Here is an 11,813-nt window from a genome sequence, read left to right on the forward strand (position 1 = left end):
AGCCTTTACAAGAGCAAGGAGTACGTGAGAAAGGCTGAAGACAAGAACACTGGAGGCTCTGCAACCCCACATGGCCCCATCAGTTTGTCTTGGCCATGAACATATATAGATTTTTCTAGGCAGCTGGATCTTGTGCAGAAGCAATATGAGTATTTCATTTGCTGTTACTCTCTGACACCACTGCCAAGCCAGACAGCCAAAATCTTTGTCAGTGCTGGCTAACAGGAATAAAGAACCACACAGGCTCTGCCTGTCACATTGGAGCACTGAAGATTAGTCCTGTGGACATGAACTGTTCTGGGCTTTTACCAGCTAGAAATGTCAGACTCATCCAGGTTTTGCCTAGCTGTCAGGTCTTCCTTACTGCACATTTTCTGCCATAAGGGTCATGCCACCCCATAAAATGCAAGCATTGACCTCTTTTACTATTTAATCTTTTGCTTCCACACCTGAAAGCAAGAGGCTCTGAAAATGCAAGTATCACATAAACTGATTGTTCAAGAGACTGTCAGGAAAATGAGTTTGCAAAGCTGGGCTGACAGTCTGTAGCTATTACACCACCTTACGAATTTATCTTTTTTTTTTTTTTTTTAACAACAGAAGAAGAGCTAAAATTGCAAAAGGAAGGAAGAAAGGAAAAACAATGAAGAGTGAAATCTTAAGAAAGCTTTCTTCCTTTTTTGTGTGTGGTGAAAAAGGGGCACCTTCTATATATTAAATTAGCCTAGGAAGTGAATAGGAATTAAGTAAGACTGTGAGTTATGAAGGTTAGAGGTCAAAATATATTCTAGCTATCTGAGAAAGAGACTACAGAGACAAATGAAATGAGTGAAAATCTATTGTATAGAATTCACAATTAGTCTATTTGTAGACTGAATCTCACAGGCTCAGTCAGATGAAGCACCTAGAGAGAAATCTTTAAAGACATTTAGGTGGAGCTTTAAAATACATCCAGAAGTAATCCATAGCAGTTAAGTACGTAGTAGGATTTTGAAACACCTGAATGCCTTTAAAATCCCAGACCAAGTCTTGAGGAGACTTAAAGAAAACGTGGAGGCTTTTGTAGACACAGGTTATTTTAGCACCTCCACCTCCTAAGTCAGCTGAACTACTAAGCAAAACCAAGCATGGGTGAAAAGAATTTGAAGGTACATGTACATCTCATGACCAATAAACAGGTGTTGTTTTATTTTCAGATTACCAGCAGTGAAACATGGAGAATCTGCAAGTTGATTCAGGTCTGAACATACTTACAGAGTTACACAACTGAGATGCAAATTTGTTGGGTAAACTGTTGTATGTGACTCCTGAAAAGCTGTGTAAGTTGCACTGCTGGTATCTGTCATCTTTGAAAGGTTTATGCCCTGCTTGGGAGCAGCAGCTGGTCAAATACCATTTAGAAGCCAAAACTTCAACTGCTTTCCCACACATACAAAGCCTCAAGGGTTAGGGCTGGGAGAGCCACTAGACAAGTGATAGATATTCTCTAATAACTGCCTTCCCAAAGGGAAGAAAGTAGAGAGGCTAAGGGGTTGTGAAAGAAAACTAAAACAGCTTTAATGAAAGTAATAATAAGATGAGATATGTACAAACACATAAAACCAGTATCAAACCCAACCCAACCCCCTGATGGCATCACCATCCCCATTGATGTTGTGGGCAGGCACTAGGGAAGTCCTAGACTGAACTCAGCAGCAGATGGGAACTGAATTCAGGAGATGGATTCTGGAACTGTATTCAGGAACTTATGGATCAGGATTGAAGGCAGAACAGACAAAGTCCTCCTCAGATCTTGGCCACAGAAGCAAAGGCATGACCTTGGTGATCCCTCAGCTTTATACTGAATATGACATCCATAGGATGGAATCCCTTGTTGGTTAATTTAGGGTCACCTGTTCTGTCTGTTCCTCCTTGCAGGTGCCACCTCTTACTGCACTTTAACATGGCACATAAGATGTAACATAAACATGGCCTGCACCCCAGCCCTTGGAGCTAACTCTTCCCATCAGCATTTTCATTGCTAGAAGCACTGGCTGTGCAAATATGCCCTGAACTTCAGAAAGTGCCCTCATCGAACAGAAACTGAGCTGAGAAGTCAACTCACTAAGCAGAATGAGTGCTGTTCTAGCTCAAAGCAGGACAGTGCGTGAAGGTGTGCTTACGTGTATGTGTACTGCGAACACATGCTCAACCTTACCACTAAATGGGCCTGGGAACTAAATGCCTTGTAAAAAGTGACATACCAGCAGAAATGATCCTAATGGGCAAGTTGATGGTGAGTATGAACCATACAACAGTATATGGAAGGATTTGCAAAGCATGGGGAAAGCCAGGCATGGAAGGCGCATTCAAGGACATATAGATTCAAGCAAAGCCCAAGACTACCTCATTAATCAGGCTGCTGAACTTGTTTCTGGATCTCTTCCAAAAATGCAGATCACACAAAGAAGGACATTTATTTTGAGTCCTCAAGCAGAGAAAAAGGCACACATTGTCCAGTTCTGCCCTAGTGGCTAGTGGCTGCTTACAAGGCAAACACACTGATCCTCCACCTGCTTTACCAATGTCAGGAAGACATTTGATTCAGCCTAGCATGGTCTGCAGAGGCGACTCAGAGGTCATTTGCAAGAAGCTGCTGAAAAACATTTATGAAAAGGCAAGTCTGGAGCACATAGTCTAGCTGACATTGTTCATGTCACAGCAATATAAGGGTGGGTAGGCAGGAGATGGCCTCCAGTCAACAGTTTTGGGGTTTATTGATTGATAGGGGTTACATTAACTGTGGGCAAGCTGTAGGGAGCACCTAAGATTCTTTACCCAGACAATTGCAGCCAGGTCACTTTTGAGCAAGTAGGTAATGAGGTTCTGGCTGCTCATGCACAATAGAAAACATGTGGTCACAGACAGATGAATGTCTCCCACCACGACTATATATCAGAATATGCTACCTAGAAAATTACATCCCATGGAAAAGTCACACTGGCATTAAAACTGGCAGCCAAGCAAGGCAGCTTTTTTCTACCTGGGAAACCATGAAATGGCTACTTAAAGGAACCATAAAGGAGATACAGCAGTTGAGAGAACTTGGTTGGGTTTTGTCTTTGGGTTTTGTTTTGTTTTGTTTTGTAAGAGAAAGAAAATCTCCCTCTTTGTTAAAAATCAAACTGTGGGTGTTGGTGGATGAGAAGCTCAACATGAATGGGCAATGTGCACTCACAGCCCAGAAAACCAATTGGATCCTGAGCAATTGGATCCAAAGCAGCGTGGGCAAATGCTTGAGGAGGGGGATTCTGCCCCTGTGCTCTGCTCTGGTGAGACCCCACTTGTAGTGCTGGGTCCTGTGTAAGACAGACATGAATCTACTTGAGTAGTTCCAGAAGAAGCCACAAAAATGATGCATGGGCTGGAACCCCTCTGCTGTGAGGGCAGGCTGAAAGAGTTGGGGTTGTTCAGCCTGGAGAACAGAAGACTCCAGGGAGACCTTACTGCATCCTTCCAGTACTCAATGCAGACCTATAAGAAAGATGGGGAAGGACACTTTATCAAGTGCATAGTGATGGATATTAATTTTAAACTGAAAGATGATAGGTTTAGACTGGACATTAGGATGAAATTCTTTACTGTGAGGATGCTGAGGCACTGAAACAAGTTGCTTAGGAAAGTTGTGGATGTCCCATCCCTAGAAGCGTTTACGGCCAGGTCCAATGGGGCTTTGAGCAACCGGGTGTAGTGGAAGATTTACCTGGCCATGGCAGCAGGGGGTTGGACTGGCTAACCTCTAAGGTCCTTTCCAACTCCATAAATATTCTGTCCACTCTATGTCCACATCCAAACTCCACATACGTCAGGCCATGCTCTGTACTGTGGTAGGTGTGCTTTCAGGACAGTTGGTCCATAAAGGCTGCTTACCTTTCCAGTTACAAGTTTCATAGAGAGGCTTCTTACAAGCTGGCAAAGCCACAGCAGAAAACAGCGATGCAAAGAAGATGGCTGTTAGCAAGGCACTGAGAAGGTCCGCCCATGTCTTTGGATGTTGCCGCTTTAGTGAAAGTTGCCATCTGCCAGAGCAGGCCAAGAAGCAGCAAAGGCCACAGTGTCCCACTGCACACAGCAAGGGCAGGATTCCTCGATGGGTGAAGGCGACAGCCCCGCGTCTGGTGAGAAGCACAGCATGGAAGGCAGCCACCTCTGAGGCACGAGAACTCCGAAGGGACCCCCGATGAGAGAAGCGTGAGGGGTCGACGCGAGAAAGCGGGCACCGGCTCCCGCCTTGGCCCTGCAGGGCTGAGGGCGGTCCCGAGGTCTGGGCGGGAGGGGAGCGGGGCATGGAGCCGAGGGGCGGGCGGGGGGGGGGGGGTGGGGGGAGAATGGGCGCCGCCTCAGAGCTCATAAAGCACCGCCCGGCCCGGCCGCGCCGCGCATAGCGGCGGGAAAGCTGAGGGGAGAGGTGGTGTTGCCATGAGGGAGATCGTGCATATCCAGGCGGGCCAGTGCGGGAACCAGATCGGCACCAAGGTGAGCCTGAGGGCAGCCGGGGTCTCCGCTGCCTGCCCTGGCACTTTCGGAGCCTCTCGGCGCTGCAGGGACAGGTTCTCCGGGCTGTTCTGGCCCCGCGGGGCTCGGCCGTGCCAGCCGCCGCTCATCGCCAGCCCCGCTGTCCTCCTGGGCCGATTCTCGGGGCTGTTTGCTCCCGTGGGGCTGGGTTGTGCCAGCCGCCCCTCACCCGCGGCCACGCTGCCTTCCCGGGCCGCTGCAGAGAGGCGCCGGGCGCGCTCGGGACACCGCGCATCTCCCCATTCCCCGTGACCATAAAAGGCTTTGAAAAGTACAGAAACCAAAAGGGATTTTTTTTTAAACCGTTATTTTATTATTTTTATGTTTAAACTGGGCAAGCCGTGGCTCAAAAGCGGGGAAGGGTGGCAGAAACCCCAGAGGCTCCTTCCTAACGGCCTGGCGCGGCGTGGGGGTGGCCTCTGTTAGCCGGTTGGGTTTGACTGCTGGTGCCTGCCTGGTTTGATCCTGCAGCCCAAACCTGGGCACGCCAGGAATCCGGCAGCTGCTGCCGGGCCGAGCCATGGGGCTGTCTCTCCCACCCCGCCCCAGGCGCTGGGCACGGCCCCCGGTACTCTGCTGGGGAGCTCCCAACCCACATCTCCTTTTCCTCCCTTAGTTTTGGGAAGTGATAAGTGATGAGCATGGCATTGACCCAGCCGGAGGCTATGTTGGTGACTCAGCGCTGCAGCTGGAAAGGATCAATGTCTACTATAATGAATCATCTTGTAAGTGTGGGATGGGGAGGGGTGCGGGATGGGGAACTCGTGGGAAGGGGCGGGCACAGGAATTTCACTCCTTGCATGCCATCAGCCCCCCAGCTCAACCCAATATTGCATAAAAGATTATCTACTTTCTTGTAAACTAATAACTGGGTGTAATCTCCAGTAGGTGACAAAAGTACAAGAGACTGTCCTTAGGGTCTGCAGGTGGAGGTTTGCTCATTATTGATCAGTGCCAGGCGTTTGCCTTGTTTCATCAGATGTGTCTTATCAATGGTCCCCAAATAAATGGGTGGCTGTATGAGCCTGCATCTGTAGTACTCTGTTCTTCATTTTGTGGTTGAAAGGGTTGGGCCGCAGGTAATGGAGAAGTCAATAATAAGATGCCAAATGCTCCCAAATTCTCTGAGTCACTTCAGTGTTGAAGAGTGTTAATTGTGTAAAATGGGAATCAGGAGTCCTTTGGTCTGTTAGCATGTACCTGCAAGTACGAATGTTTCATCTTTTGTCCAGGTCAAGTTAATTCATATTATTTACCTGAGTGCTCGTGAACTGGATACGCTTTATTTTGTAGTTTGTGATAGACGTGCTGATCTATTCCTGTTAGCCACCAAGCAGCTTTTTCAGTGGTGGTGAAGCCTTCAAGCATAAAAGCTTGTGAGATGTGTTAGGATCATTTGAAGTCACACCTTTTACTCACCTCATTCACAGAAAAGACTATCTCCTTGGACATAAAGAACACGTTAAGCATTTTTTTCTAACCAGAAACTTCCCTCCCTCATATCTATTGCTCAAAAAGAGCTTACAAAATGTAATAGACCATCTATATGACCCTAGAGATGTCAGGTCTGTTTCTCAGGCACAACTGATTTGTTCCTGTGGTGCTGGGTTTTTTCACCAGCATGCATTTCTGTTTAGAAAATATTTATATAAGTACAATCTATACTAGTCAAATAATATAAGACATAATGTATTTATGTATTGAGAGCCATAATTGTTATTTCAGGAGATTAAGGGCATGCTTACTTTTTATTGCAGCCCAGAAATTCGTTCCAAGGGCAGTCTTGGTGGACTTGGAGCCAGGAACCATGGATAGTGTGCGGTCTGGTCCTTTTGGTCAGCTCTTTCGGCCTGACAACTTCATCTTTGGTATGTGGACAATACTTTTAAGAAAACATAATTATCCAACAGGTGACCAAGTGAATGGTCAAAAGCATTTATGTTATTTCAAAGTGATCATTAGTGCTGAGGAATCCTAAGAGGTTAACAATGTGATTGCAGTGATGTGTAAGTCAGCTAAAAGATTCTATTAGCTGAAAAAGTCATACTTCTGTCAATCCTTTCTTCAATTAGCAAACCACTGCAAGTTTCCTGTGTTATTCAGGTAAAGTACATTTGCTTTCCATATATGTGAACTCCAGAGACATCCTGAGACCACTTCTTTCAATAAAATGCATGGAAATTCTGCAGAAAATGGAGAAGGAAGGAAAAACCCTCAATCACAAACCACCCAGAGTACTCTTCACTTGGATTCACATTAAATGCTTGAGCATGAACTTGTTTATAGGCTGTGTAATTCACCTTTTTCAGCAGATCCTTAACAGTGTAGTGAACATTGGAGGAAGAACAATTGCAATATGGAAAACATGGTCATATATAGCCAGCTTCTGGGTTATTTTTCAACATAATGAGGAACAGTCTGAGAGCGTGTGGGGAACTCCCGGTTTTGCAGTTTTCTTGTAGGGGTTTGTTCCATCCTTTACTGTTTCACTTCCAACTTCAGTACTGCTTTCCATCTGAGCTTAAAAAATGCACATTACCAGGATTAAATTTCATAGCATCCTTACAAAGTACAAAAGTGTTACCGGTCCCTTTGACTAAAGAAACAGTGAAAGTTAAGTGATCCATTGCTGAAACAGGAGGTCTGAATGAAAGCAACCATGAGAACTCTCCTGTCCTTTTGGTTTCCAGGTCTGCACTAGCCACAAATCACATTACCTCTTGCCAAGGCAAACTTAGATTGTCACTTGGTTCGGGATATTGTGTTAACATAAGCAAGGAACAATGCCAGGGTCTGACACAGAAAGGATAAACATTATTTGGGTGGTATAAAACGAACTTAAGTCTGGCTTGTTGCTGTTGAGGTGGGGAGTAAGAAGCTATACAGAGTTACTTTAACCCTTTAATTGACTTAAAACTTTTAATGCTGTCCCTGTTGCTCTTCTGTATGCGCCATCTCAGTGACACTAAAGTGTCTTTTTCAAAGGAACTTGTTACAACATGTAAAAGTAAGCTTGGGGAGAAAAGCCATAGATATAGGCAGCTTCATGAAGTATGTTTTTCTATTCAGGTTTCTCCTTTCCCTTTCTCTTACAAGGGCCACATAAGCCCTCTGAAACTCTGAAAGTAAATTGACTGTGCTTATAGAAATACTTGGATGGTAGCTTTACAGTTTGGCATGCCACCAGTAAAACCAGAGCAAAATCCATGCAGAGTGTCTTCAACAACAGTCCAGTTCACTGTACTCCCTTCCTGCCAAGCTAACAATGAACCAACAGCATGTGATCAACTCCTATCTGACAGAGGCCCCTGCCAGCATCAGGCACTGTCCTCCCAACCTGCTGAATAATGGAGAACGGTTGCCTGAGCGCTGAAGTAATGATCTTCTGTGTCAAAAGCCAACAAAGCATTTTGTTTTCTCTTTAAAAAAATCTGGCCTGGGCCCACAAAGGATTTAGTGGCAGAAGCTGGCAGTCCCATACTTGCTGTACCCCTAGGCTGTTAGGGCTCATTCTGTTGGAGATGTTTTTCGTCTCTGCTTGTGTATACCTGTGAGTGCGCATTTCTGCATGGCAAGGAACATTCCAACTATACTGACTGCAAGATCACATGCTCCAGATAGATAAATTTTAGCTCAGACCAGCAGGAGATGGACACAAAAACAATTCCTGTGCTTTAATGCCTATGTTGATGAGGTAGTGGTCTAAAGATGTGGGCAACAGGTGTCCCTCTGCTCTGGTGAGACCCCAGCTTCAGTGCTGTGTCCAGCTCTGGAGTCCTCAGCACAAGAAGGATATAAACCTGTTAGAACAGGCCCAGAGGAGGTCATGAAAATTACGTGAAGGCTGGAACCCCCTTGCTGTGAGGAGAGGCTGAGAGAGCTGGGATTGTTCAGAGAAGGCTCTGGGAAGACCTTATTGTGGTCTTTCAGTACTTAAAAGGAGGCCTATAAGGAAGATGGGGACAATCTTTTTAGCAGCACCTGTTGTGATAGGACAAGGGGTGAATGAAAATGTTGGAGATTCTGGGCAAAGCAAGTAAAATCAGTCTCTCTTGGCTCTGTTTTCCCCATGGAAAGATCTTTTCCACATTTGTGAGAGTGATTCCCATTCTCCTCTTGCCTCGTTCTTTGTTCTTCATTCTCTTCTATTCTCCATTTGCACTGTCCACTGAAGGATGATATGATGTTTACACACAGGGCAGCCTGCAAAATAAAGTCCTGAACTCAGAATTTGTCTTTGTTAGGATCCTTCTGCATCTTGGGGTGCAGACTGCTTTTCAGTGTGGAGCTCTCTCTGTAGTAGGGATCTGCTTGAGCAGACTGCAGGTGGTTACAAGCATATTTAATTCTGGAAGGACATTACTTTATGCTTTGCCCAGCTGGGCAGGAAGTGCTTAGTTCCTGAAGTTCAAAGAAAGAAAAAGATAGCAACATATGGAACAATGCCTTAGCTAAGCAAACACATAATGAGGAAACCAAACTTTTATACAGTGAAAATAAAGTGCATCGTATTTAAACAATATCCCAGCACGCAGTTTCCCTGGTTCATTGGTTTGGCACCAACAGGTTGCACTGGGAGTTGGAATGGGACATAGAATAGGAAGGAAGGGGAAGGTCTTGGAGAACAAGGCGGGTGCAGACAGCTTTCTACCTAATTCTGAAGTGGTTGCTCTTTCTGTATTCCACTCACAGCAGCACCACTGAGTTCAGTGGCACAATCTATGCCTGCAGTAGTGTCTGTGAGGAACAGAGTCATTAAAAAGCTGGTTCCCCACTAAACTCTCCTTGTTATCTAGGTAATAACAACATAGTGATGTAGCAAAGGATCCAGAGTCTCCATCCTAATAAACTCAGTGATACATAGAAGGAAAATGGAAGCCTTGGGGAGAAGATGAGGTGCTCATGAAATGTCAGTAATCCGATTTTGCAAGTTGCTTTGTGGAATCGGAAGAATAGTGAGCTGGCAGGGAAACCGGGAAAAGCAAGAAGGCACTGAACTCCTGGGATTTTTGATTCTTGAGGCTTCTGTTTGGTGTTTTCATTCAGGCTAGGTAATCATGAAGTTATTGATGTAACAAATTAGATAGGACTCCTGAAGTCCAGCCTTCTCCTTGAATTAGAATAGAATACAATTACAACAATACCTCTGTCTCTCACAGAAACAGTCCAAAAAGCTTTCATTTAGAAATGTGTTTCTGTGATTTAGCTTCATGTAGATCCATGTGCCTTATAAACAGAAAGTATTTGAACTGTCGTCTTGTGTTTGTGGAACAGGCAGGACTGGGAGTGCAAAAGCTTTCAAAACAAGGAGTCAAGGCCATTGTTGCATGTATGGAAGGTTAAATATCAAGAAAAAAGAAACTGCCAAAGGAAACTACCAGGAATCTGAGGCAAAAGGCGAGAGAAAAAGTTTATCTTGGTACTTCCAAAGATATTTGTAGGTGAAATGGAGAGCGCAATTATCCGCCTGACAGATTTATAGCAGCTCTTAACACAGATGTGAAGCTATTTGGCATGGAAAAGCCAAACCTTGCCAATAATTTTGTGTATTTTCTTTCCTTTATTGTATGTTCTTGTAGGACAAACTGGTGCAGGAAACAACTGGGCTAAAGGACACTACACAGAAGGGGCAGAGCTGGTTGACTCTGTGCTTGATGTAGTAAGAAAAGAGTGTGAACACTGTGACTGCTTGCAAGGATTTCAGCTCACTCATTCCCTGGGAGGAGGGACAGGGTCTGGCATGGGAACCCTGCTCATCAGCAAGATCCGAGAGGAATATCCAGACAGGATAATGAATACCTTTAGTGTCATGCCCTCCCCCAAGGTTTCCGATACAGTGGTGGAGCCTTATAATGCTACACTCTCGGTCCACCAGCTGGTAGAAAACACAGATGAAACCTACTGCATTGACAATGAAGCTTTGTATGACATTTGCTTCCGCACCCTGAAGCTCACCACTCCAACATATGGTGATTTAAACCACTTGGTTTCTGCTACCATGAGTGGGGTAACTACATCCCTGCGTTTTCCAGGCCAACTCAATGCTGACCTCCGGAAGCTGGCAGTAAACATGGTCCCTTTCCCACGCCTTCACTTCTTCATGCCAGGCTTTGCTCCTTTGACAGCCCGAGGAAGCCAGCAATACCGAGCACTTACTGTTCCAGAGCTTACCCAGCAGATGTTTGATGCCAAAAACATGATGGCAGCCTGTGACCCAAGACATGGGCGATACCTGACAGTGGCTACTGTCTTCCGTGGCCCCATGTCTATGAAGGAGGTTGATGAGCAGATGTTGGCCATCCAGAACAAGAACAGCAGCTACTTTGTGGAGTGGATCCCAAACAATGTCAAGGTGGCAGTGTGTGACATACCTCCACGGGGCCTCAAGATGGCTTCCACCTTTATTGGCAACAGTACTGCTATTCAAGAGCTCTTCAAGAGGATCTCGGAGCAGTTTTCGGCCATGTTCAGGAGAAAGGCCTTCCTCCACTGGTTCACAGGAGAAGGCATGGATGAAATGGAATTTACAGAAGCAGAAAGCAACATGAATGATCTGGTTTCAGAGTATCAGCAATACCAAGAGGCAACAGCAAATGATGGAGAGGAAGCATTTGAAGATGATGAAGAAGAAATCAATGACTAAAGAAATGAGATGATCTCTTTGCCAGGCCAAATTCTCAAATCAAGATTTGTAATAATTAGGCTTATGAATCCATATTTAGGCTCCAAAGAAATCAGGACCATGAGTTTTAGATGTTAGAGGTGCTCTTCAGAGTCACTGAGAACTGAGGACATTCAGCATTTCTGGAAATCAGGCTACTTCTATTGATGAGACAAATGTAAAGCATCCAGTTAAGACTTTGGCCTAAGAGTCTGAACACTGAGATTGCTGGTTTGGGATCTTTTTTTTTTTTCCCCCATCCTTTCTTTTCCAAAGTTTGACATCCCTAAAGTTGTATGAGGGAAGATGTAAGATAGGCATGAAAAAAACACAAAAAAGAGCTGCACTATTTTGATCCAGTTCTGAGGAGGAAAATCTCATGGGTGTGAAGTATTCCTTTTGTACTGAAGGTACCATACTAAACTGCCAGGAACAGGATTTATCCACAATAAAAAGAAGAAAAAGCTTGTAGCTATTATGTACAGTAACTGCTAACAGTGTTATTTGACTCCAGTCCTCTAAAAAAAAACCAAACCCAAATAAAAAAAGATCAGTATCCTCTCAAGCTAAAATGTTTCGGGCAGTCAATGCTACATAG

The 11,813-nt window shown here is 45.0% G+C and overlaps 1 protein-coding gene across 1 annotated transcript; it reads left to right on the plus strand.

Annotated features, from left to right (window-relative positions):
- Positions 1-4,449: 4,449 nt before the first annotated feature.
- Positions 4,450-11,813, plus strand: TUBB6 (tubulin beta 6 class V). The gene is made up of 4 exons (XM_054164243.1): positions 4,450-4,515; positions 5,171-5,279; positions 6,312-6,422; positions 10,134-11,813. The coding sequence occupies exons 1-4, from the start codon at positions 4,459-4,461 to the stop codon at positions 11,195-11,197; spliced, it is 1,341 nt and encodes a 446-aa protein (XP_054020218.1). The 5' UTR covers positions 4,450-4,458; the 3' UTR covers positions 11,198-11,813.

This window comes from Dryobates pubescens, chromosome 9 (assembly GCF_014839835.1).
Source record: "Dryobates pubescens isolate bDryPub1 chromosome 9, bDryPub1.pri, whole genome shotgun sequence".
Classification (NCBI taxonomy): Eukaryota; Metazoa; Chordata; class Aves; order Piciformes; family Picidae; genus Dryobates; species Dryobates pubescens.